The sequence below is a fragment of the Candidozyma duobushaemuli genome, assembly GCF_002926085.2.
Source record: "Candidozyma duobushaemuli strain B09383 chromosome Unknown B_B09383, whole genome shotgun sequence".
NCBI lineage: Eukaryota > Fungi > Ascomycota > Pichiomycetes > Serinales > Metschnikowiaceae > Candidozyma > Candidozyma duobushaemuli.
In genome coordinates this window covers 2,657,098-2,681,376 of record NW_020289895.1, presented here as the reverse complement: position 1 = coordinate 2,681,376, position 24,279 = coordinate 2,657,098, and the positions used below count along the sequence as shown (strand labels likewise).

The following is a 24,279-nucleotide window of genomic DNA, read 5'->3' as shown; positions in this document are numbered from 1 at the left end:
AGTAACGGTGGGCGGCATGCGGCGGTTGCGAGGACAACACAGAAAAAAATAAGAAATTTTCAATGTCAAAGTTTCGAGGGCAAGGGTCTTTGCAAAAATTCTTGATTGCCTTTCTTTGAACGTTCTTTTCGAGGTACGTAATGTCACTGCCCTGGGGCCCGAGTGGCTGGGGAATGTGGCCGTGTTTCGCGGAGTCTGAGCGTTCCTTGTCTACCCGTGTTCTGATGGTCCGAATGCTCAAATGCTGATTACAAAAGCTAAAACTGGCAAAGAGAATAAGGTTGGAAAAGAGAAAGAACTTTCTGAGAAAAACAAGGTTGATGAGAAAAACGGTTGGGTGATTGTGCCTGGTCTTCCGTCTGTCGGTAGGAGCTGAAAAATCTCCCTCTCTCCTAATGTGCCACCACAGCCGATAGAAATGAGGATCAGAGAAGTGCCAGTAATGAAAAAAGGGACATTCTCTTCGGATTATCTCATGAAATGAACGAAAACCCCACCTGGGGAATCTCCCAATCCGATTCGGTAATGCGGGTTGAACTGCCTCTGAGAAGCCATTTCGCAGCCATTTTGGGCCCGAGGCCTGTCGCGGCTAGATCTATCTGAGATTCTTTCTAGATCCGAGATCCCCGGTGACTACATCACTTTGCTGTGGAGCCTCGATAATATTTCTTCTTATAGAGGCCCCCTCTGCCCCTATTTTGCGATTTTTTCTGCAAAACCGCCAATGCCTATTTTCCCGACGCCCCTGTCTCACTCTGTCCTCACGAGCCTTTCTGCGCCATCGAAGCCCAAATTTGAGGAAAATGTTCAGTTCGATAATGCCTAGCTCCAGAAAAGTAATCGTATACGTATTCTACCCAAGAATTTTTTTTTTTTGCTCATGCCAGGCCCCTATTACTCTTGCTGTTGACGACCGACTCCTGCATACGCATGCTATCTCTATCACAATACCAGCCTTCATCAAGCCTCCCCATCAACTACTCCTTTATGCTCAGATTCAAGAACAAATTCAGATTCGGCTCATCCGAAAAGGAGACGCCGCAGCAGTCCAACTCTCCTCGCAACTCAAGTGAGTCTCGCTCTACTCTAGTGCAAAACTCCTCGGTTCCAGACATGCTGAAGCTTTCTCTCAACGAAAGAGACACACCTTCTCCATCGCTGCATGCCTCCAAACAGAAAGACCAGCTGTCAGACTCCTCAAGGAGCTCACCACATAATCCTACTGCTACGTCAAATCCGGGCTTGCTTACAGTGAAGTGTTACCGCTCTCAAAATATTGAGCTCCCAATCAAGATCGTCAACAATAAGCAAATTTTACATGCTTTGGCTTCAAATACGAATGATTCCAACACAGGCTCAACCCTTTCCAAGCGACTCAATGATTTAATTCAGAAGGAGCAGGCTAACTCTAGTACCTCGGACCTTATCGAGGGCTCCGCTGCTGCCTCCTACTTACCGTCCAATATCAACATCCCCAATGCCACCGGAGACAGAGTCACTAAGGCCTTGTTGTACATGACAATGGAATTTGACAATAACGTGCTTATGATTGAACCCAGAGGCGGAACTGTTGACAGCTCTCAGTGGGATAGAGTGGTGTCTTTCGATGTCACGAAAACGGTAGGAGGCGGCTCCACAGGATCGAACTTCCTCAACATCAGTTTATTTATAAGGTTGCCTAGAAACTTGATCCCAGAGCAAGAGAATGGTACCAAGAAGCAGTTCTTCGCTAAGGACGGCTCCAATATCGGTGATTTACTCGTGGGGCAGATCAAGTTGCCTTTGAACTTGCGCTGCCACAACAAAACCATTCGTTTGATCGATCACGAAAACCTCAAATTCAAAAAGAGCTTCGAGCTGGTCGCTGACGACATGGCCATTGGTGAAATCAACGTGAGCATTGACTTCAAGCCGCTCCTCAAAAACCACTTGTCAATTGAAGAATTTGACTTGCTCAAGGTCATCGGTAAAGGCTCTTTCGGAAAGGTCATGCAAGTGATGAAGAAGGACACTAGACAGATCTACGCATTGAAGACCCTCAGAAAGCAGCATATTATCTCTAGAATGGAGGTTACCCATACACTTGCTGAGAGAACTGTGTTGGCTCGCATTACCAATCCATTTATTGTTCCACTTAAGTTCTCATTCCAATCTCCAGAAAAGTTATACTTGGTGTTGTCTTTCATCAATGGTGGTGAATTGTTCTACCATTTGCAGAAGTCGGGTAAGTTTTCTATGAACAGATCAAGATTCTATATTGCCGAGCTTCTTACAGCGTTAGAAAGTTTGCACAACCTCAACGTCATCTATAGAGACTTGAAGCCCGAGAATATCTTGCTTGATTACCAGGGACATATCGCCTTGTGTGACTTCGGCTTGTGCAAGCTCAACATGTCCAATGAAGATAAAACTAACACCTTTTGTGGAACTCCTGAATACCTTGCTCCTGAGCTTCTTTTGAATCAAGGCTACACTCGTAGTGTGGACTGGTGGACGCTCGGTACATTATTATATGAGATGTTAACAGGTTTGCCGCCATTCTACGACGACGATGTGCCAACGATGTACAAGAAAATCATGCAGAATGAATTGAAGTTCCCAAGCTTCCTCGAGGAGACAGAGGCTAAGGACCTTTTGACCAAGCTTTTACAGAAAGATCCTGCCAACAGAATGGATGACGCTCAGGAGATCAAGAATCATCCATTTTTCCAAGACATAGACTGGAACAAACTTTTAGACAAGGCCTACTTGCCGCCCTTTAAACCTCAAGTTGAGAGTTTGCTAGACACATCCAATTTCGATCACAGTTTCACCAATGAACGCCCGCAGGACTCCGTTGTTGATGACTTCTTGAGTGAGTCCGTTCAGAAGCAGTTTGGTGGCTGGACCTACAATGGTGATGCTGTGTTCTGATTATCATAATGTTTAACGTCAAAAGTATTTGTACCTAATTAATGTTACCTATTTGCGGCATTGTAGTACGAAGTACCTGAGCTGCCGGGAAATCCTCCTGAGGACTTGCCTTGACTCTTGTTGCTTGGTTCTAATGGAGCACCATGCTTGAATGCCTCTCTAGGTTTTGGAAAGTCGCCATAGGCCATCCGTTGTTGATCCCTTGCCTTATACTGCTGGTACTCCGGTCTAGTGTACTGCCCATTGTCTGTGGCGATATTGACAGTTCTTGGAGGAATCACGTAGGCATTAGGAGGCATGGAAGCATTGCCTTGTTGGTAGCCCTGTGGCTGCTGTGGAGCTCCACCCCACCCTGGTGCCTCCCATCCAGATCCTTGGTTCTGTGGAGGTGGTGGAGCCTGAAAGTACTGGCCTTGTTGTGGAGGAGGCTGTTCAAAACCATCTCCCTTCTTATCAATTGGGTATCCATTGGGGCCTGTTTGCTTCTCTGGAGGATAATCGCTGGGGCCGTACGTGTTGTCATTATACTGGGGCGTCTCATCGTTACCAGTGTGAATCTGCTGCAGCTGGTCGTAAGATGGAGGTGCATCAGATGGAGCACCAGATGCACCTTGGTCTGTTGGAAGAGGGGCTGGTGGCCTGTTTTCTGGCAGTTTCTTGTCGTCTTTGCTAAACAAACCCATTGTTGATAAAACTAAAATAAATAACGGATATGTGACGTCAGGTAGGGTAGTTGCTCCAGCCTTGGATCACGTGCGCGGCTTAGTATTACAGCCAAGAATCGCCACATGTTAGAACCAGCCCCCTACAGAAGCTCTGGATGTGGATAATTTGAATGCTCTTGACCTTTTAGATATCTACTATAATTGTATGTTGAGTGTATGTTTCAGTAGATGTGAATTTCGATGGGGTTTTCTCTGTCCAGCAGACCAACAACTCCTCTTAACTGAAAAGAATGCCGATGGATGAAATCATATGAAGAATTTTCAAAAAAGACAGCATCATCTGATTTGGAATCGTCTTCTTACTGTTACTCCCGAATCTACCCAGCTATTTGATCTTAGCGGTGTACGGGTGCGACAGCTACTTCTCAAAATTTTCATGCATTCGTAGTCTCACTATCCAACGGTCACTATGCTTACAAGAAACATTGGGTCGATCAGCAGGCTTGCTGTCCGTAACAAGGTCACGACAGTTTCTCCAGAGACGCAGAGAGTTGTCAACCAGCTTTCTGTCTTGTCTGCCTCCAAAAAGCAGCCCAAAGTGCTTAGGCTTTGCAAAGAAGATTTGATCAAACACCAGACAATCACAAACGCTTGGAAGTTGTTCAAGCGGAAGAACGAGGAAAAGAGACACAGACAACTCGTCAAGCAGTATGAAAGCATAAAAACTGCCATGAACGAATTGAAAGAGGTGAGTCCTGAGTTATTCGAGGCCGCCAACAAGAAGGAGTCTGTGAGATTCCCAGTTGACATGAGGATACCCACAGATTACCCACCAAACAAGCCATGGGTTTCGTATTACTCCAAACCAGAATCCCAAAAATAATCCTTGACTCCATGGAATGGATCAAGGGACGTTGCATACCTGTAAATATAATACACCATTCGTAATGAATCGCTGTTGATTCGGACGGTAGATAGAAGTCTTCGAGGCCCCGCTTTCATTATCTCTTGCTTCAACATGATCCCTCTATGTGTTCATCAACAAACTCATTTGGTCTCTTCTAGACGGTTTTTTCTTTTTCTGCCCGGTGTTCCAGGTTGCTCCTTGTTGCCATTTGGTACATTACTCGCAGGCGTCTCGACAGAATCCTCAAAATCGTCGTAGTCTGGGCCTCCAGTTCCTTGTCTCTTCATCAATGTCCTCACAAACGTAGCTGACAGAAGACTGAAAATATGGTCATCATCGGTGTACACCATCTTGCGTTTGCTTGAGCCACCAGAAGATGACTTGGCGAAGCTATCAAATCCCTTGACGATATTGCCATAAGTGCTCTCGTTGAAATAGTCGTTTTCTTTCTCATAGATGCTACTCTCTAGCGCTTGTAGCTGTGCATCTAGTTCCTGCTTCTTCACTATTTGCTGCGAGAGCTGGTTTTTGAGCTGTGTGTACTGATCAACAGAGCTTTGAGGTTTAGACATGTCAGGTTTTTGTCAAATCTGATATCCAGATGTTTATTCTGGGGCGTATACTGATATCGTGGGCTACCTTACACCCGTGCACCTCGATACATAGTACATTTGATCCCGGACACCAACAGTAGTATTCAATAGAATAATGGTGTTATCTTGGTGTTTGGTTCTATTGGGGTGAAGATGATTCCTAAGTCAATATTTTTCTTTTGTTTCTTCTTTTGAGAGATTATCGTGATACTTCATGAAACTTCAATGGGTGCGAAATAGTATTAAATCTCAGTATTATCATCAACAATGCAAAATCGTCGAAGACTTGTATTTTATTACATATCTGAATTCATTAGCTTCGAACACATGAAATCCATAAATTGAACCAGATATCCTTGATTAGTGTTCTATGATCTCGTAGATCCCATTTATTTTGAGGTGTCTGACTATCGCGTAAGACTAACGGTACTGATATTTCGCACAGGAAATCTTCCATCTACTACCATCACATCATCATGATCAGGACTTCACTTCGAGGGATTCGAGCAGCTAGACAATCCCGAACTTATGCCGCGATCAAGTTTAATGAAAACTTTGATAATCCAAAGTTGAGCCCAAAGCCAAAGCTTTCTCAATTCAAATATCCTTTGTTTCACACCTTCTTGATTGCATCGACAGCTTACATGGCACTCAATACCCTCTGGTACGGCTTAGAATATAATGAAGTTGAGAAGAAGCTCAGAGAAAAGTCTGCGAAGCTAGAAGAAGAGATGAATGTTGCATTAGAGGAGGCCAAGGTCGAACTTGTGGACCAAAAGCCAAAGAGAAGTTGGATTTTCTTTTGGAGGAAATCGTGAATTGTCTATTGTTGATGATTATCGTTTCTTCTCATCAGTCTCCACTGCTGGAATTTTGCCGCAGAGTTTCCGAAGACTGAGTTCTCTCGTTCGAGTCCAGAGCTTATGCTACCAACTGTGTCGTTTCCAACGGCAGCTTCATCATCATCAGCGTCAACATCCCGTTTCATTTTCTTTACCAAGCCCACAGCAGTTTCATACTTCAATCTGTCGAATCTGCGCATTCTAAAGGAAGCATTCTTCTTGAACTCCTCATAGTCATCCAAGAGCAACATGTCAATAGTTTGCCTCAACTCTGCAAAAGTGGATTGTAACGCAACAGAGCCACCTTGTTCGTCAGTATTGCCTGAATCAGCTAGTCTCGCCATGGACAGCTCGAGATGCCTGACGTCAAGATCGAAGTTCTGAATTGCGATCTTGTTGAAGCCTCTGGCGTTCACGAGAATATTGAGGAAATGCTCAGAAATAAAGTCATAACTTCTGAATAACCCCAAGGTTTTAAATGAGCTCGGCAAATTGGAAAAGATCGAGTTGAACATGTTCTCCAAGAAAAGCGAAAAGTCAAGGATGAAGAAGTTGGGATCGGAGTTTGGTGTAGCAGGATACCAATCGTCGTATTCAACAGAATCAACAAGTTCTGCTAATTTTTGATCGACCATGCTGAAAATAGTGTCCTCAGAGAACTTTCTGACGCTTGTAAATAGTTCAATTGCACGTAATTTGAAAATCGAGTTGGTATCAATGTTCATGATGCCGATACCATTATACCTGCGCAACTTAGAATCGAGAAGCTTTCCAATCTCATACAAACTGTACACGTAGTACTCCAAGTTTGAGAAACTCTGAACAACTATCTCCTTGTTTCCTGAGTTCTTGCTGATGAATTCCTTTATGTCGTTACAAATACCAACACCAGGCTCGTCACCCAACACTCTTTCGAAAATCTCTTCCACGATAATTCTGTTGATTTCATTGAGGTCGTAGTTGTATTGGCGGGAAACGAAGTCCAAGATATCTTGCATCAATGTTCTGATGCCTAAGCAGTAATGAACGTAATCTTCGCTGAATGGAAAGGAGATGGGCATTGACTTGACATTTTTTGGAGCGAAACTTGCGTCTCTGCGGTACCAGCAAAGCTTCATGACATTGTCGTAGTCCTCTCTTTCTGATACACCAAGGGGCATGTAATGGTCAGATTGAATAGAAGTCATAAACTCAAGTCTGAAGTCTTCAATCAAAATAGGACCGAAGTAGTCCCTGAAAATGATGATCATGATTTCGTAGAGCTCAGTTATCTTGAACTGACTATTCTCCATGACTTGAAGAAAGTGACCTAGACACTCCTTGAAGTTGGAGAGAAGATCTAAGTCGTCTCTCAGCCACTTTCTTGTGTTTAGGAAGTTCAAGAGGACCGGTTTAAGCTTAAGCACGTAGGATTCCCAAAGATCGTCCGATGTAGCATTAGAACGAAGCTCGAACTTTGTTCTCGTGTTTAGTTCCTTGTCAGCAACAAAGAACGCAGAGATTTTGCGCAAGTAAGTTTCCAAACTGTTGAGATCTGGGAACAGTACAGATGGTTCTTGGCTGTACGGCAGTCTGTCATAAGACTTGGTGGCAGAAAGAGTAATTGGATGGATAATCTTCCTGTATTTTTCCATCCATTCTTTATGATACATCCCGGAAAGCGTTGAAGAGTCTTTCAAGGAATTGTAGACTAGAATACAATCGTAGATTGGATTCAAAGAGATTCCGAGCTCTTCAGGTTCAAATACATGGAATGCCAATTCGGGGTCTCTCATGGAGACTTCGATAGGTGAATTGAGTCGGTGAGGTAGGAGGAAGCCACTGCGGGAGTCATTTCGTAGTGATTCCCAGTGTTCATCAAGTTTGTATAGGTTCTCGTAAAGCAGGTCACCTATTCTATCGATCTTCCTCTCCAAATGGGTGGTCAACCACATCTTGAGACTTTCGAATGACTCCTCCTTGATCATGTTGGTCATATGAGGAATGGAATTGACTATCTTGACCGAGAATGAGAAGTCCCTGACCTTAGGCAAATGAATTGTCTGAAGCTCGTCAATCAACTTCAATGCGCTGAATGACTTTTGCTGCTTGATTAGCTCCAAAATTTTGTTGTTGATTTCCAACACCTGGTTGCATAGATTCAACGTCATTATGGTTTCGTTAACCTTTCCGGTGGTCTCCTTGCTCTTTATAAGAGCCTTTTTCCGAGCCACAAGTTCGAAAGCGGATTTGTTCAAGTAGTTATTCACATGCTGCATTGTTTTGCTGAGACTGGCCGATTCCTGAGACACCCCGTCAATCGACTTGATGCATTTGTTGATGTCTCGAGCAGAGCCTAGCGAAATGTCATTGAGCTCACTGTCTTTTTGCTTGACTATATCATTGAGCTTGCCGATAAACTCCGACAACGCATTGGCCTTCAAGGCATCCTTGATGAGTGGAGCCAAACTGTCCAAGTAGTCCTCAGAGTCGAGGGTGGTCTGGAAGACGTCGGCATCTCGAATAAACAATTTTTCAAGCTGTACACTATCAATGTCAAGTTTACCCTTAGCTGAACCATTGGTCTGGCCTGCATTGGGCACCTTAGAGGGAGCCATGGTATCAGTTGTAGGTGTTTGGTGATACTTGTCGAGTGCGCGCAGTACTAGCATTATTACCGGGGAAGCTGATCCAGAGCATTACAGCTTGTTCATATAAAAAATTACTATATTGTGGGACATTTGATAGTCTCGACGAATCTATTGAGCTTTATACCGTACGGAAGCGTACGTAAGTTCGATCCTCCAATTGCATCCCACCTCCTACCAGAGAAGCCATGATACCGAATAATGTGCTTATACTAGGGCCGCCTGAGTCGGGAAAGATCAGGCTAGCTCAGCATATAACCAAAGACTTGGACACATCTACAATCTCAGAAAAGTCACACTCGGGTCTCATATACAACCACAGTCTCAAGACGAAGTATTTCTCTACAGATTTGAATCTCTTGATCGAAGAGTTTCCGGAAGAAAGGCCAGTCGAGGCAGAGAAGTTCCTCGATAGCTTGCGAGAGTGGAAAACTGCCTTTGAGTCAGAGGAGTACGAGGAGCTCAGAGATGCACTAGACGGGATCATATTCACCATCAACCCAGACCAGACATCGAAGAGGGATTGGAAAGAGATCATGCTTTGCTATTACGAGATTAAGAATAGCATAGATGAAGGGTGTTTTAGTACTGTTATTGCTGCTACAACTCAAAACACTGAATGCTTGGAAGAGCTCGAGGATGAGTGTATCCAATATGGGATTGAGTTTATCTACGAGGGAGAGACAGGCACCAATGAGTTCAAGGAAAAACTCGGCAAAGAAAGAGTTCAGGAGATTTTGGAGAGTCATGAATGGTCCCATATTTCCCCTTCAGAACCACAAGAGTATGTCAAGCATAAGGAGGAGAAGATAGATAGCATGACGAGAGGTCTTCTAGAGCCCGAGACCGAGTCAATTGCACTCGACCAGCTTGTTGAAAAGCTACGCCTCGAAAGGTCCAAGGCCACTGGCATGAAGCCCGAAGAGAAGGAGCACTACGTGAAACTGGTTATTGAAGAGCTCATAGATTACATATAGATGCGCCAGCAAAGTCTATAATCTATAAAGCTAGCCGGTATCTTAGAGTCTGGCAGCGTACGGGTCTTGATACTCAATGGAATAGCCTGGCTCGAAGGAGCATTCCTGGCAGTCTTCTCCGGCAACGCCATTCTCGTGAATGAACACGCCAAAGTCAATGTGTGGGATCTTCTCGTCGATGACAACCATGGGAGCATGCCAGGTGCCAGCACCGTAAGTGACAGATTGGTTGCCTCTGCACAAGAAGGCCTTGATCTTGTTTGGGTTCGGAAGTTTATCGGCCAGCAGTTCGTCTGTATCGGCCACGACAACAAGGTATGAAACCTTTTCCAAATCCTGGCCCATAGGCACAAAAGTCTGGGAGCTGTATGGGTGTCTCTCGAGAACAGTTGCCTTGTAGGCCTTGGTCTTTGATCCAGAGATCAAGTGCTTTGGAGCAGAGCACCTGAAAATGTTCCAGTTTGCTTGAGCTGGCTTGCCGCTCTTGCATTTGCTAAAATTATTCGTCACAGGTGCAACTTTGTGCAATTTGATTGCAGTTCCATAGTTGGCACTGGAGGCCTGAGCGTTCTTGATCTGTTCATCTGCGCTGAGCACCCCGCCGTACGGCTGAAAGTTTTCTGGAGTGAGCAACTCAGCTTTGACGGGGCCCAATGATGTTTGAAAAGTGTGCAAGTACATGGTTGGGTTGAGAGGTGTGTCTCGAGTCCCGTACTTATAGTTTTGAAGACGGAATTTTGGCAGACCTATCTGAAACGGGGAAGTCCGGCTTCAATCGCGCGCATGCAGCCTTGATGGCTGCGAATCTCTTGACAGGTCGTCACCACCAAGCCAATGACAGTATAGCTGATTGTTATCAAGAAAGGTGAAAAAAAAAAGTCTTACAACTGAATCAATTGTCATTGAAATCTATGGTCTATTAGCGATTTTGGATTGTTAATTGGCCTTTCCAAGTTTACCCCTCCACGTTGACTCGGGTCCGCTGTTTCCTCCGTTCAACAGCTATAGACACAACTCAGCTGAAAGTGCTTTTACACGCTACTCTAGAACTACGGAATTCCCGATGAGTTGGAAAGGGGGAGATCTCACATATGGATTATCATGGTGTGTATTACTGCCACTGACCGTTCCTCCATGATGCTCCGTTCATCACACTTTGTGCCACATTCTGAGAAAACCGACATTACACGCTCTGACACAGAGTGAGCAAGCTTTCTTAAGGCTCAGAATCTCTTTCATCTGCTTTCTAAAGAGGCTCTCTGTGCTTCATGCCACTACATAACCGTCCTTTTTCGCAGCCATATCTTCGCAGAAAGATGAGTTCCCAGTTTATAGTCTTTACCACCATCAACAAAAAAACTCATCCAGAAACCGCCAGAACATCCCCCATCAAAAAATTAGTCCCTCCAATACGACCATCAATCAACCAGAATTAGACGCCTAGCAGGGCAACACCCGTGCCCCAGCGTAAACATACGATTCTGGGGTGCGAAGTTGCCTCTGGATCAACATCATGTCGAAGAGCTTCAAAGACCTAGTGAACAATAGGCAGGAGGGTTCGGATGACGGTACTCTTCATGACGATGAAGAGCCCTCTGTTATGATGTATATGCCCTCCGACGGCACCTTTGCCGAGGAGTCTTCCACTCTTTTCGAAGGGGAGGGCTCATCTGCAAAGAGAAACAAACCTAGACAGACAAGCATGTCTGATCTGGCAATGACTGCATCATTAAAACAAATCCACTATAACGAGAATAGGGTTGCCTTGGATCGTGCTATCAACTCAACGATCGAACTCTTGCATGAGCTTTCTGCTGAAAACAGACTGAGGCCGATCTTCTTCCCTACCGAGGAAAGTGCCTCCGAGAATGCCTTGCTTAACTCGCCTCGAGCTCATCTTGCGCTTGTGCGTAGGAAAACTGACCTCGAGGCTAAGACCTTGGGAAAGGCTAAAGTTGGCGATCTAGATGGCGTTGACTTGGCGGGTGATGAAGATCTCAAGGAAGTAAAGATGGCTGACTTCAAGGTGCTCAAATTGAATTTAAAGATGGGCCACTCGGGTGCCCACCTCATGGATAATCTTGACAAAAAGTCTGTCTCGATGCTTCTTGACCAGAAGTTTTCTCAGCAGATAAAGTACTTGCTCAACCTCAAGGATCGTGTTGATGACACCTCCTCAAAAGTGTTTGTTACCGGAGATTTAAATGCTGGCAAGTCTACTTTTTGCAATGCTCTTCTCAAAAGAAGAGTCCTTCCCGAGGATCAACAGCCTTGCACGTCCGTGTTCTGTGAAGTGATTGATGCTGCAAAAGTGAACAGGAGCATAGAGGAAGTCCACGCCGTGCCAATTGGTAAAGATTACGATAGATCCGATGAATTCACCTATGAAAGACATCCACTCAACAAGCTTGAGGACCTTGTTTACGAATGTGACCAGTACAGTCTTTTGAAAGTATACGTGCTTGATTATAGAAAGGCAGAAGAGAGCCTTTTGGGCAATGGTGTCATCGACGTCAAACTCATAGATGCCCAGGCTTAAACATGGACTCATATCAAACAACTCAAGTCTTCTCTAGACAAGAAGAGATTGACTTGGTCGTGTTTGTCGTGAACTCGGAAAACCATTTCACACTTTCTGCAAAGGAGTTCATCGCTACTGCTGCTGCTGAGAAGCGCTATGTTTTCATTGTCGTCAACCGCTTTGACAACATCAAAGACAAGAACAAGTGTATGTCTCGTATCTTGGACCAGGTGAAGAACTTGTCCCCCTACACTCACAAGGATGCGAAAGACTTTGTTCATTTTGTGAGCTCTTCAGAGGTCCTCAAAGGAATTCCTGATGATGGCGGTGATGGTGGAGACGACGGTCCAGGTGACAATGGTGGTCCCGATTTTGATGACCCCAACTTCGACCACCTTGAGAACTCGCTCAGAAAGTTCCTCCTCGACAAAAGATCTATTTCAAAGTTACTTCCTGCCAAGAGCTACATTCTTAATATTCTCGCGGACCTTAAGACGCTCTCGGATATCAACGGCGATATCTACCGCAAAGAAATTGAGAGGAAACAAAATGAACTACGCACTAAGGTGGCTCCCAAGTATGATCAGATGATACAAGATTCTGTTCAGATGAATGATAAGATCACTAAGCTAATCGAAAAGACTTGTACCGCGGTCTACAACGCCACTAAAGGTGAAATCTTATCAACAGTGGACAATTTCGGCTCATCTCAAATAGTTCCCTATGGGGGCTTGCAATTCGTCTACGATTACGCTAAAGAGACTCAGCGTCGTATGATTGACACTATTGTTTCCTCCGTCCAGGCCAGTGAGGGTAAAGCTAGAGCCTTGACTGAAAAAAGTGTTCAGGAGATTGTGACGATTGGACAAAGCACCCTTGGCGACGAATTCTTATCAGATAAGGTCTTTAAGGCAGATTTGATGTTTACCAGGAGACGTGATACCATTAAAAGGCAGTTGGATGATCAGATTGAAATTTCCGACTTCTTCGACCCGTCATTTAACTCAGTTCTCACCTGGATTGGAATACCAAGCGAAATCATCTCAACAACGAAGCAGCAAGTGGAGATTCTATCTCCTACTCATATCTTGACCACCATACCCACATCTGTTAACTCATTGAAAAGGCAATTGCCCACTCAGCTCACATTACAGACATTGTACTCTTCCACAAAGTTGCTTACAACTGGTGCCCTTCTTAGAAAGGCATACAGCTTGTCTGGATTGCTCAAACCATCCGTGGCAAAGAAGGTCATCTTACCTTTGGCTATTTTCGTTGGTGGTTTTACTGTCGTGTATCTCATCAATGATATCCCAAACGCTTTCCCAAGAAAACAAGCCAAGAAACTCAAGAAGCAGGTTCTCGAGATGGACTATGCTCATGTTAATGCTGATAGGGTCTCCAAGGAATGCAGGCAGGTGTTGAATTTCCCATCAAGGCAAGTGATGAACAACTTCCAAACTAGCATTGATAGAAGAAGCGGAGAAAAGGAGAAGCTCGAGAAAGAAATCAGGAACGCAGAGATCAGCTCTGGTTACTTCAGAGATTTGCTCGTGAAAATCGAAAAGGAGTCCAAGTTTGTGTACGACATCGATCTTGAAAAGATTCATTCAGTCGACTAAACTCCATGGATTTTATTAATTATCTTGTGAATAGTGTATTTTATGTGTCATGATAATTTAGTGTTTTCTATGGCGGTAAATTAGTGCTGAGGTGATCGCAAAAGTTATCAAACTCAAAAGTATACTAGTTTGAAATGCTCCTTTATAACAATCTTTGCCTTGATAGCATTTGCCGTTCTCCATCGCGTGTGAATCGTAAATCCAGCCAAAGTATAGCTGAAGGGGATAGAGGAGTATGATCGGGCCGGAACAAGATAATCCCCACGCTGTAGTAAAATGCTTTGTTCCGAATGTATCTGCAAAGATCGAGGGATAGTTTCCGTTGAGCATTCCATAAGCACTGCCCATAATGACGGATACCAATGTCAATAGGTGCACGCTATTGGTATAACTGAGCAACGTTTGTGCAACTGTCATGAAAACGATGGATACTAAGACCAACCATTGCCTTTGAGCCTTGAGTTTCTTCTTGACAATATCAGATAGCATACCAGCTGCTATCCGGCCGAAGAATTGCGAGATTGATATCACCGACACTTGCAATGCTTGAAGGGACGCGGGGCTTGTGAACAGACCAGGATCGTAGAAGAACTGTGCCCGTACGATAAATCCCACGGTGTAAATATACATTTGGCCCATCCCACTACATAAAGATAAGATGAGGAAGTGGGTGAGGTACAATCTGTTTGTGAGCAATGCAGTGACAATGTCTTTTGGGGAGTCCAACCTTTTCAACGATTTGATTAGTTCTGTGTCCGCTGATATTGTCGAAGTGGTTACTGGGGCTCTCAGCGGTGCTTTCCGAGGGCTAGGCTGATTCTGTAAAAGAGGGCGCTGCTCTGAGTTCAAGCTAGAGTCCGACTTGTTGAGACCCCAAAAAGCAAGCTTTCCCAAGAACGACGACAGACGGTGAAGCTCTGGTGGCTCGCGCCTGTTGGATTCTTCGTCCACAGTAGTACCATCTGGATCGTAGACATGAATGAACCAGGATCCACAAAATGCCACTGCTCCACAAACAAGCGACAAGAACAAAAGCAATTGGCCTGTGTCGTCGGCAAAGAATGTAGCTGCTACCAACAGGAACACTGTAGCCGAAAGACCGTATGCACCTATTGGCATAGCGCTAGCAGAGCCTCTGTGATGAGGAAAGTTGGCCTGCGCTGCTTTCAAGCACGAAAAGAATGTAGTTCCTGATCCGAAACCCACCAAGCACATGGCGATACAGATCAATGGAAGACTTGGGATTTGGAGAGCGTATATGCGGTTGGAGATGAAGTAACCCAGGAAAATACATGAGGAACCAATGATGATCAGCAAACTTGGACCGAAGTTGTCAATTAAAAGCCCAGCTGGAAGACCACCACATCCCGTGCCAACAGTCACAGCTAATGAAATGGAGGCTGCTTTGGAGGTGGAAAGGCCCACCCGACGGACTAATTGTGGAGCATAGATGCCATACAAGTATGGAGTTCCAGCCACCAAGGCCACAAATACAGACACGATAAGTGCCGTGAACCTGGCAAATGTATGACTAGCCATAGTAAACGAGCGATTTGTTAGTATTGCATCGAATGCAGTAGCTAGGGTGGTGGAAGATGTGGTTGATGTGAGATCAAGTTGCGCAATATCGGTGCATTATCTCACTAGGGAAGAATGGGGATGTGAAGGTGTGAAAATTTCAAGGCAAGATACAAAGACATGAGATTTCACTGTCGATTAAGAGCATTTTGGCAGGTATTCGGATTTGCAATGAGCTAGTCACTTTTTAATGAATATGGTCCCTTATGTATACTGTGGCTATGGTGACGGAATTAGTCTCTTCGGGTTTTTCTGAGGAAGAATAAACCAATTGGGTATCAGATCTTTACTCTTATTCAGTAGCAAAAGCCGAGATTGTAATTGAAAATAGTAGTGGTGCCTGTTTCACGCTTCTAGCTGAATTTGAGTACGAGTTCATGGTTTTCGCAACCATTTACCTGATCTCATACTTATTGCGTAGTGAACCACTCAACCCGAAATCTGCAAAACACATAGCACTTTGCTTTTATAGCCATCAAATATGTGCTCAAGTGGTATTTGAAGCCTTTCAGAAATCCTTGTTGGGAAAATAGAGGGTGTGAAGGTCCACTCAAAGTCATTTTCTTCGTTAATGTCCCTTACTTCTACAGTATCATTTATTGAAAAGCGGTTCAAACAAACGCATTAGCTCTCGCCGATGACAGTTTATAAAGAATGGATTCGCCTTGTTGCATTTGGCATGATGTTCGTAGGCTCTTATCACGCTGGTGGAGCCTCACCTGTATACCATTGAGCGGTGGAAAAAAGAAGCAGAGAAACCACATAGAGGAACCAAGATATAGTTCACCATGGGCAGATTGAACAATGCAGAATTTATATCGAAAGTGGAGGCTATACTAGCGTCCAATGAGGGCAAGAGCTCTGTCTACTTCACACAGAAAAGATTGTCGACGCCGTTAGAAAAGGAATCCATTGATCTGGTTAAAGACCTTTCCTCCAACGTCGTGGAACACCCTACAGCATACCCCACCAACACACAGAGTTACCCAGTGCTCATTCGTGCCACATTGGGAAAGAAAGATTCCAAGATATCGACTGTGGTGGAGCCAGCCAACTTGGATGCATTCTGGCTGGAATACGCCCAGGTGCTCAAAACAGGTTTCGTCGGCTTGAAGAAGAAGGAGAAGAAGAAGGCAAAGAAAAGCAAGGTCACAAAACCTTAGGCGGAATTTTCATTTGTAACGTTATACACTTAATTCATGAGATGCAAGAATCAGAGCCTCTCAACCATGAGAAGGCCGCTGGGGTAGATAAATCCAACGTCCTTGACTGGCGTGCTCTTGTCGTAGTCACTAAGCAGAGGCAAAGGCGGAACCGGAGAAACAAGGCGAAATTGGTAGGGATAAGAGAAATCCCGGAACTTCTCCTCCGCTTCGACTTGTGAAAGGGTGAAGTTCGACTCTTCCTCCAAAAGGCTTTTCTGATGTAGCTCGACGAATAAAAAGATATCCTCTATCGGTGAGTTTTCCGGGAAATAGAATGTCTCACGGTTTCCCCCGGCCATCTTAATTGCGATTCTGGCTTTCCCTTCACGATCATCCTGTTGCAGTCTAAGCTCAAGAATGTGAGATTGCTTCCAACGAAGATAGTCAGCCGCGAGTCTTTTTTGAGCCTTTTGAGCCTTCTTTTGTCTATCCTTGAGGAGTGACTGTTGGTAGTCTGCATTCTGTTGCTTCCGTACCATTTCAGACATGTATTTATCTTTTAGTTCAGCTCTAATGAGCGCTAGTTCAGGTTCGTATTTGAGAGCACGCTTGATGAATTTGCTTTGAATTAGCTTGTCTGGATCACCTTCACCTATGCCTCCTTGGATCTTCAGGATCAATGATATCTTGGGTGGAGTCTTTGACGGACCCTGTGGTGTCATTGTAGACGTCCTTGTGAGGCAAAGAACGCCCAAAAATGGAAATTTAGTGACATTCAAACTGTTAGCCAACTGATATGCTTCCAGGTTTGTGAGATCCCCGCCCCATATTATGTTTTGATTGTTTCTATTTTCTGAGGTGAAGATGGAGATGAACTTTGGGTTGGTGACAATATGATCGAAGATCGAGCTCGAGCTCTCATTACTTGGGTTCGTCAAGTAGACATACAAGAACTTGCCTCGATTGATTGCCATGTAAAGTGCTTGAGTGTAGCTGCCTTGGAAAAAAGGAGGCAAAGCAGCCACATTGCGGTCAGGATTATTTGAAGAGTATAGCTGTTCCGGCAGCAAATTCTCCTCTAGAGCCCTGACAAACCTTTCAACCTTGCTGATAGGGTCATTCACTAGGGCGTTACAGCTAGTTGTCGCTGTCTCCGATGCGGATCTGCGTCGCTGAGCTTCGCTGTCATCCAAATATAAGAAGGAAAAGAACTTGGAAAGAAGTGAAAGGGCGACCACTGCTGCAACTGTGATGGGTGCAATGAACAAGAAGATCAACCACTTGGCTATGCGATTTCCAATTGAAGGGGTACTGGGTGATGCATCCCCACTTTCTTCCGCCGGATAAGTACCAGGGAGGTGTTGAGGCGGATCATTTGTCGTAGGAAGCAGCTCATACTGCCGCCTTCCGAAAAAGTTGGACCATGAGCTCATGTAATGGAGTGGCGTGTAGTAGAGATATGGGAGTAGGATGCGTATATATATGATGCGCACGTGACACAAAACTTTGAGTTGGTATAACTCACAAACCCCGGGGCTATGAAGCTGAAAATTTGTGTGCAGCTTATTTTTGGCTTCAAACATACTTTCATAGACTTTGAAAGCACAAGCCCGCATGACAAAAGGTCTGCTTGATAAGTTTTCAGCGGGGTGCCACAAGTTTCAGAACTCGCCTGCGTGGCGTAATGGTTAGCGCATTTGACTTCTAATCAAAAGATTCCGGGTTCGAGTCCCGGCGTGGGTTCTTGGAAGCGGTTTTAGCTCAGTTGGGAGAGCGTCAGACTGAAGATCTGGAGGTCCTGTGTTCGATCCACAGAAATCGCATTCTTTTTGCTTTTGAACGGTTATTTTTTTATTCCGAGTCAATTATATTCTATGAAAATGCTTGTATGCTTTGTCGATGCAGCGAAGTGGTACCCCAAAAGCTGGGTTCACTGGAATGGTGTAGCTCGAGCCTGCGATTCTCTCTTCAGCCAGAAAAGAGTAGGCATCTCCTTTATCATTCTTGAAGCGGTACTCTGCCATGCTTAAGCCACAAAGAGCATAGTTGGTATGATAAAAGTCTGGTGATTTGCCAGGTTTGTCTTTCAACCCACCACGCTTGAGATCCTGGCAGCAATTGGAAATGTAACTGATGAGGGCCTCCTTATTGAACACATCTGTCCCAATGGAAGACTCAAGCAAAGCAAATGCACCGCCGACCCAGTAACTGTAACAAACATCCACAAGTTTGTTGCTTCTCCCGGAAAAGCCACCTTCCAAGCTCAATTGTCTGTCAGCAAGCCAACGTAGTAACAGGGCTTCATTGAAGTCACCTTCTTGGCGGCCCATCAAATAGAATGCAGCAACGGCGCAATATGTGTATCCACCATGTGCCTCGGTATCGGGAACCCCAGAGAAGCCACCCTCATATGTTTGACACGACGAGAGCCATTGACGGGTTCCAGCCCAAAGCTCAGTGGTGTCCATATTGGAAAGTGAACTTATAACAAGAGCACAGTAGGTAGAACGGGTATCGCTTTCGCCGCCTTTGTGCATTGCAAACGAGCCATCGTCGTTCTTCAATGAAAGAAGCCAACCATGCAAATTGTCCTTGATTCTATCCACGCTTGCAAAATCTTCTGCTAGCACGAGCAGAAGCAAAAGCACATAGGTTGACGCCATATGACCCATATGCATGTTGGGTCCACCAGCAATGCCACCTCTGCCTTCGTCGATCACCAACGAATTGACCTTCTCCGAAACCAACTTTTTCAAATCGTCCAGAAGATCCTCTCCGCTAAGGGTAACATGTGCATTTGTGAGCCAGTAGGTCACCCACAGTTGAGAAGCATCTAGCACGTAATAAGGATCAGGCAACGGTTCGTCCAAGTACAGCTCCACGTACTTCAAGTGAAGGTCGACATTGATCTCGTTGTCAAATACCTCATCTCGGTTGCTTTCATTGAGCAACTTTTCGTAGATCTCTTTGATGGTATCCAGGACCTTTTGCTGCTCCACTGTCGTCTCACATAAATAATCGTCCTCTGCTATGGGTGGGGCTGTTAACATGCTTGTCATGGAAGCTGAGATGTTTGGACGCGTTAGAGATTCAAAGCTTTCGGATCGCTTGGATTTACCTAGTATATTGAGAAGGTAAGAGATTTGCCGGATATTTGTATCATCGTCGGGCATCAGTGGTGTTTCATGAAGTTGCCAGTATGGTCCATCGCAATGGGATTCCTGTGTGAATGGCTGCGACTGGAGGTCGGTCTGGAGAGGCCTAGAGTGAGATTGAAACCAAACATTTGGTCAATGTGATTTTATTTAAAAAATTTCACAGTTCAATGTTCATCCAAAAAGCAGTAGATTAGAAATTTGCAGTCAAAAGCAAGTTGTGGGTAAATCAGTTCGGCCCGCCTTTTATCGCCCTGATGCAACACCATTGACATAAGACCAATTAGGCGATGAACAAAGATTGGTAATCCTACATCTTCTCTAACGTACTTCCTCAAACACTGAAAGTTTAGAGAGATCCAAAAGTTCTGGATATTTAAAGCCCCCGTCGGGGAAAGCTTGGTAGTGCTGGGGTAAACAAGTCTGAAACTCTACGATGCACACTGGAAGATACCAAAACAGACCAATTGGCCCCTGCGTTTCTGAAGACCAAAACAAGGGAGTTTTGTCACCAGCAGTGTTACATAAGTTAGGACCCAATGACTTTGAGATATTTTGGTGTTTACATTATAATTTGCCCATTTGGGTTGACAATTTTTCATAACCGTGCAGCCAGGCACTAGATCGTGACCGTATACTCTTTGGGATGCGCAACGAGTAGTTAAGTCATTGTGCGTCTGACTTTGAAGCCCTCGCACTGTTCTAGACTTTGCTGGCAGTGTGAAGACCATGGGGAAATTTAAAGTAAACTATAGCTTGGGGCCTTGTGTACAATATGGTAAAGCTAGTTGGACTTAGCTTGCCGAATTAAGCCTCGCTTGCACCTAGCAAACAAGTTACGTCATCATGCTGCACACCAGCAGGAAAAGCCTACTTCTCTACCTTGTAGATACTTCTATATCTTGCATTATTCATTAATTCGTACGTCTCGTTACTCACATATAGTTGTCGAAGATCTCATGCAAAATGCTCTCATAGCAGTAGATGAACTGGTCAAGTGTCTGAACCATGGCAATACGCTGCTGGCGTTGAAGCTGCACCGCCTTGTAGACGAGGTCTTTTGTTCCCCACGGGTCATACTTCCCATTGCTTTTGCCTTTGAAGCAATCTTTAACCATATCGAGCGTGATGAAACATCCAGTACGTCCACACCCTGCTGAGCAATGGACAAGTAAATCAAGCGAGCGAGTAATTTTAGATGTGGGAGGTTGTTGGTTCTTGAGCAACTCGATGCATTCGTTCTTGCTTTCCAAAAGACGTGAAACAGTCTTGAAGTTGTCAGGAACACCAAAGTCAGGCCAGTCGGCATAGGCAAAGTGGTAAGCAATACGGGTCTTGCCGTGTTTTTGCAATTCCATCTTGCGCACCGTGAACCCCTCTTTGTCTTCCGTAGACTTGATGGTCACAGAGAGGTCACTCTTCTCAAAGTGCTGGTTCACTTCGTAGTATGCCTGTGGAGCAAAGACGGATGGCTTGTTGAGACACACAATGCCCTTGATACCATTGTACCACACAGTGTTCCAGAAATCTTCTTTCGTGGATTCCAATGGACTTTGTGTAGCAATGTATTCAGTAAGAGAGAGCTGCTTGCACTTGATGTAATTGGCATTGAAGTAGTCATCCGCAGACTCCTTCTTGGCGCTGGAGCAAGAGGGAGACGACACAAGCTTCACACGAGAGTGCTCATATGGCCAGATGTTATTGTAGCGGTTCTTGTAGCCGTACTCTACACCCTTTGGAATGGTGTAGTGAATCTTGTCACAATGTGGGCATGGTGCAAGTGGGGAGCAATACCCACTACTAAGACCCGAATGAAGCTTGCCCGGAGTGAGGGCGACTTTCTCGGTTTGGGTCACCTTGTCTGACTTTTCATCATTGGTGTTTGAAATGGCCATGCTTAGACGGACTTGCTCTGAACGCTCAAGCTTGTTGAACTTGTCGCTCAATACGTTGACAACCTTCTCATTGTGACCCTCGGTACCATAGCCGTCGGCAAAGAAAGCCAACCAACGAGGGAGCTTATCCTTCTTTTCTTCAAAGCCTTCGGGGAACCGGAGCTTGTAGCTATATGTGGTTGTAGTATCTATCCGCGGTAGTGTTTTCTTGATTGACATCAACATTTTTTGGTTTGACGCTGTGGCCGAAGGAAGTGTGAACCCCGAAAGGAAAGGCGAAGACTCACGACTCGAGTCACCTGGCGATTGGGCGAATCCGTCTTTGGCAGATTCCGGCCTAGCAGCGTCTAAGACGGGATGCAGAGGAGTCTCGGGTGAGACTGGAGTTTGGTCTGACAGAAGGGCTGACTCATCTCGAAGCAGCGTGTCTAGATTCTGAAAACCGCCATCGAGATACCCGACAGTAAACCTGTCATGCTTGAGAAACTTTTGTATCGTTTGAAACAAACTAAACGAGATGTGACCGGTGCCGCTGTTAGCGTCGTATACCAAAACCCTTGTAGGCTCTGAGCTTGCAGTGAGCTGATCCTTCACATCTTTGGGTAAAGCAGCGGAGTTCGAAACATGGGCAAGGTCGTAATTTGGCCGCTTCAAGAGCGTAGTAGGAATGCAGATGTTGTATGCGTTTTCAAGGCGAGAAGCCAGATAATTATTGAAGGGGCGGATGTCAATCGCCAAGGAATTGCCTTCTAAAAAAGATTTGATCGCTTTGGGCTCGTCACTACGGACCGCCACAACGTCGTCAGGCAAGTCCTTGAAGTGTGATCTGGTGGTGGGGCTAGTGGACTGAGGCAGTTTAACGTATAGGTATGGGAGCCCCGAGGTGACCTTCATTGGATTTGCGATGTTTTGGTCTCGAGGAGGCTCTGTGACAATGGAAGGGACATTTTTCATCATCGCAGCGTGATAGCTGAGGAAGGAAGCAAGGTGGAAAACCGGTGCTTATAAAGAATGCAAGCTATGCGCGATAACTGGCGCAGGGCGACTATGCCGCAGGGAGGAAGGTCTAGAGGCGGCGAAGGTCTAGTGTATGGGGGAGCGTTCCTGTGTACAGTATGGAGGCGACGCAGTGTGCTATTTTTGACCAGCGTCTGTTCCGCAACCCAGCCCAAGCCTGCCGAGCCAACATAACCGCCTTACTTGGCCTGTCATGCTCTGTTGTAAAGCGTAGCAGAATGAATGGTTTTTAAAATGGCTCGCGGTATAATGGTTGTCGCTTGCAGTTCGAGGAATCCGCGATTTCTGTGACGCTCGGCCCGGAATGAGTGAGTGACCTCGCCTGATGGGCGCAAGGTTATTTTTTTGTGGTTGCAAAACAAACAAATAATGAAGCACCGCCCGGGCTTCCAGAAGCATCGCCGTTTGGAAGATGTTTCTGTTCTTTGGCCGTCAAGCCGCTGCCGTCGATTCACCGCTTTTGACGAAGTGCATTAGCGTAACCTCCATGTGCTTGCCTCATTTGAAGTAAGGTTACCTGTGGTGCTGCCACCTTATATTATTAGACTTGACATATCCCTCAACACCACATTACGTGCACAAGACATGACAATTCGACAGGCCAATTTCACCTCGTGTGGTTGAGTGGGTGCTGAAAATTGCCCCATGGTGTTTTAACTTTTTTTTTTTTTTCCGCCCACTCCGCCCCAGATTTTTCCATTGTGGTTGATGGCCCCTTGCCAGTCGCTTGGCCCGCACTTACCTCAATAGGTCGGACGCAGCGCTCGCCTTAGACCTCACTGATAAAGCAAAAACCGCTAAACCCGTCAAAACTTGTTGCTTTTTTTTTTTTCGCCTTAAATTAGTCTCTCCCTGCGTGCCTTCTGAACGGCCCGCCTTGCTCTCACCGTGAAAAGTACCGCAAGTGCAGCTGCCTTGAATCGGCTGTGGCCTTGGCCTAGATGGTCGTAGGGGCTTCCGCTCGGGCGCCCAAGAATCAACTGGGTGGTGTCTGCGCGATCGTCGCTAGAGTCAATTTCGCAGCCATTGAGAAGCTGCTCTGTGAGGTCCGAAGGTTGCTGAGATCCTTGGCCCAATTTCGCCTTAAGATCCAAAATTACTCTTTCTTGAAAAGCACTCACTGCCACGCTCGCCTCCCACTTTCGCTTGGCTTCCTCGTACCGCTCGTCCACTAGAGCCAAGCCAGTGCGTAACTGATCGATTGTGTTTTCCTGGCGGTGTATTTTCGCGATTTGGGCTGCATCGGCCTGAGGCACAAATTGCACTTTCGCTGCAGACTCTCGAGGTCTGCTCTGGGCCTTGACTGGCTTTTGACTCTCTCTTTCAAGACGTTCTCTCATTTCTTTCTCTCTCTCTGCTCGTTCTTTCAAACCGTAGTTAGTCTCTCGTAATTGTTGATTCTGGAGCCGAAGTTTTCTGATTTCAGCCTCAAGCGTCTCGATACTGATACTTTGTCGTTCGAGCTTCGACAATAGCATATCCTTACTTCGGCCCGCTCGCGTCTCGTTTTCTGTGATTTTATCGTTCGTGGTATCCTCCTTCGGTATTCTTGAGTTCTCTTTGTCGTTTTTCGTAACTTTCGCCTCGGGCGTGTAATGGTTCTTCTTGATCGCCTCGATGTTACTCTTGAACTCCTCGAAAAATGTCCGATTCTCCTCCTTATGAGGTCTAAGTTCTGTTCTGTCATTCATAAGCAGCTTAAGCAGCTGGTGCAATGCCTCGTTGCCCTTTCTGGCACGGGATAGTGTGTCCTCCATTGACGAGTAGTAGATGTGTTGATACAACTGCCTTGCAGTATCGCGAAAACAAACAAACACGTTCT

At 45.4% G+C, this 24,279-nt stretch overlaps 13 protein-coding genes and 2 non-coding genes across 15 annotated transcripts; 7 read left to right on the top strand and 8 right to left on the bottom strand. All coding sequences in view use genetic code 12, as the record gives it.

Annotated features, from left to right (window-relative positions):
* Positions 1 to 987: 987 nt before the first annotated feature.
* CXQ87_002617 (serine/threonine protein kinase) lies at positions 988 to 2,913 on the top strand (the record flags this gene model as incomplete). Its single annotated transcript, XM_025481116.1, has 1 exon — positions 988 to 2,913. One exon carries the CDS (start codon positions 988 to 990, stop codon positions 2,911 to 2,913), a length of 1,926 nt encoding a protein of 641 aa, XP_025335416.1.
* A 44-nt stretch (positions 2,914 to 2,957) lies between these two features.
* CXQ87_002616 (uncharacterized protein) lies at positions 2,958 to 3,596 on the bottom strand (the record flags this gene model as incomplete). Its single annotated transcript, XM_025481115.1, has 1 exon — positions 2,958 to 3,596. The coding sequence occupies one exon, from the start codon at positions 3,594 to 3,596 to the stop codon at positions 2,958 to 2,960; it is 639 nt and encodes a 212-aa protein (XP_025335415.1).
* Positions 3,597 to 4,047: 451 nt separating this feature from the next.
* On the top strand, positions 4,048 to 4,461 carry CXQ87_002615 (mitochondrial 54S ribosomal protein mL40; the record flags this gene model as incomplete). Its single annotated transcript, XM_025481114.1, has 1 exon — positions 4,048 to 4,461. One exon carries the CDS (start codon positions 4,048 to 4,050, stop codon positions 4,459 to 4,461), a length of 414 nt encoding a protein of 137 aa, XP_025335414.1.
* Positions 4,462 to 4,625: 164 nt separating this feature from the next.
* EAF6 (Eaf6p) lies at positions 4,626 to 5,057 on the bottom strand (the record flags this gene model as incomplete). The annotated part of the gene is made up of 1 exon (XM_025481113.1): positions 4,626 to 5,057. One exon carries the CDS (start codon positions 5,055 to 5,057, stop codon positions 4,626 to 4,628), a length of 432 nt encoding a protein of 143 aa, XP_025335413.1.
* An 844-nt stretch (positions 5,058 to 5,901) lies between these two features.
* SEC15 (Rab GTPase-binding exocyst subunit) lies at positions 5,902 to 8,517 on the bottom strand (the record flags this gene model as incomplete). Its single annotated transcript, XM_025481112.1, has 1 exon — positions 5,902 to 8,517. The coding sequence occupies one exon, from the start codon at positions 8,515 to 8,517 to the stop codon at positions 5,902 to 5,904; it is 2,616 nt and encodes an 871-aa protein (XP_025335412.1).
* Positions 8,518 to 8,735: 218 nt separating this feature from the next.
* Positions 8,736 to 9,524, top strand: CXQ87_002612 (uncharacterized protein; the record flags this gene model as incomplete). The annotated part of the gene is made up of 1 exon (XM_025481111.1): positions 8,736 to 9,524. One exon carries the CDS (start codon positions 8,736 to 8,738, stop codon positions 9,522 to 9,524), a length of 789 nt encoding a protein of 262 aa, XP_025335411.1.
* Positions 9,525 to 9,566: 42 nt separating this feature from the next.
* On the bottom strand, positions 9,567 to 10,205 carry CXQ87_002611 (ureidoglycolate hydrolase; the record flags this gene model as incomplete). The annotated part of the gene is made up of 1 exon (XM_025481110.1): positions 9,567 to 10,205. One exon carries the CDS (start codon positions 10,203 to 10,205, stop codon positions 9,567 to 9,569), a length of 639 nt encoding a protein of 212 aa, XP_025335410.1.
* Positions 10,206 to 11,037: 832 nt separating this feature from the next.
* On the top strand, positions 11,038 to 13,667 carry FZO1 (mitofusin; the record flags this gene model as incomplete). The annotated part of the gene is made up of 2 exons (XM_025481109.1): positions 11,038 to 12,025; positions 12,058 to 13,667. The coding sequence occupies 2 exons, from the start codon at positions 11,038 to 11,040 to the stop codon at positions 13,665 to 13,667; spliced, it is 2,598 nt and encodes an 865-aa protein (XP_025335409.1).
* Positions 13,668 to 13,780: 113 nt separating this feature from the next.
* CXQ87_002609 (uncharacterized protein) lies at positions 13,781 to 15,206 on the bottom strand (the record flags this gene model as incomplete). Its single annotated transcript, XM_025481108.1, has 2 exons — positions 13,781 to 13,883; positions 13,933 to 15,206. 2 exons carry the CDS (start codon positions 15,204 to 15,206, stop codon positions 13,781 to 13,783), a joined length of 1,377 nt encoding a protein of 458 aa, XP_025335408.1.
* An 827-nt stretch (positions 15,207 to 16,033) lies between these two features.
* CXQ87_002608 (RNA-binding signal recognition particle subunit) lies at positions 16,034 to 16,408 on the top strand (the record flags this gene model as incomplete). Its single annotated transcript, XM_025481107.1, has 1 exon — positions 16,034 to 16,408. The coding sequence occupies one exon, from the start codon at positions 16,034 to 16,036 to the stop codon at positions 16,406 to 16,408; it is 375 nt and encodes a 124-aa protein (XP_025335407.1).
* Positions 16,409 to 16,458: 50 nt separating this feature from the next.
* On the bottom strand, positions 16,459 to 19,440 carry CXQ87_002605 (uncharacterized protein; the record flags this gene model as incomplete). Its single annotated transcript, XM_025481106.1, has 2 exons — positions 16,459 to 17,670; positions 18,307 to 19,440. The coding sequence occupies 2 exons, from the start codon at positions 19,438 to 19,440 to the stop codon at positions 16,459 to 16,461; spliced, it is 2,346 nt and encodes a 781-aa protein (XP_025335406.1).
* On the top strand, positions 18,061 to 18,133 carry CXQ87_002607. The gene has a single exon. It is a non-coding gene; the product is annotated as a tRNA-Arg (tRNA).
* CXQ87_002606 lies at positions 18,141 to 18,213 on the top strand. Its single transcript has one exon. It is a non-coding gene; the product is annotated as a tRNA-Phe (tRNA).
* A 1,040-nt stretch (positions 19,441 to 20,480) lies between the features above and the next one.
* On the bottom strand, positions 20,481 to 22,334 carry PTP2 (tyrosine protein phosphatase; the record flags this gene model as incomplete). The annotated part of the gene is made up of 1 exon (XM_025481105.1): positions 20,481 to 22,334. The coding sequence occupies one exon, from the start codon at positions 22,332 to 22,334 to the stop codon at positions 20,481 to 20,483; it is 1,854 nt and encodes a 617-aa protein (XP_025335405.1).
* Positions 22,335 to 23,293: 959 nt separating this feature from the next.
* On the bottom strand, positions 23,294 to 24,214 carry CXQ87_002603 (uncharacterized protein; the record flags this gene model as incomplete). The annotated part of the gene is made up of 1 exon (XM_025481104.1): positions 23,294 to 24,214. The coding sequence occupies one exon, from the start codon at positions 24,212 to 24,214 to the stop codon at positions 23,294 to 23,296; it is 921 nt and encodes a 306-aa protein (XP_025335404.1).
* Positions 24,215 to 24,279: the final 65 nt, after the last annotated feature.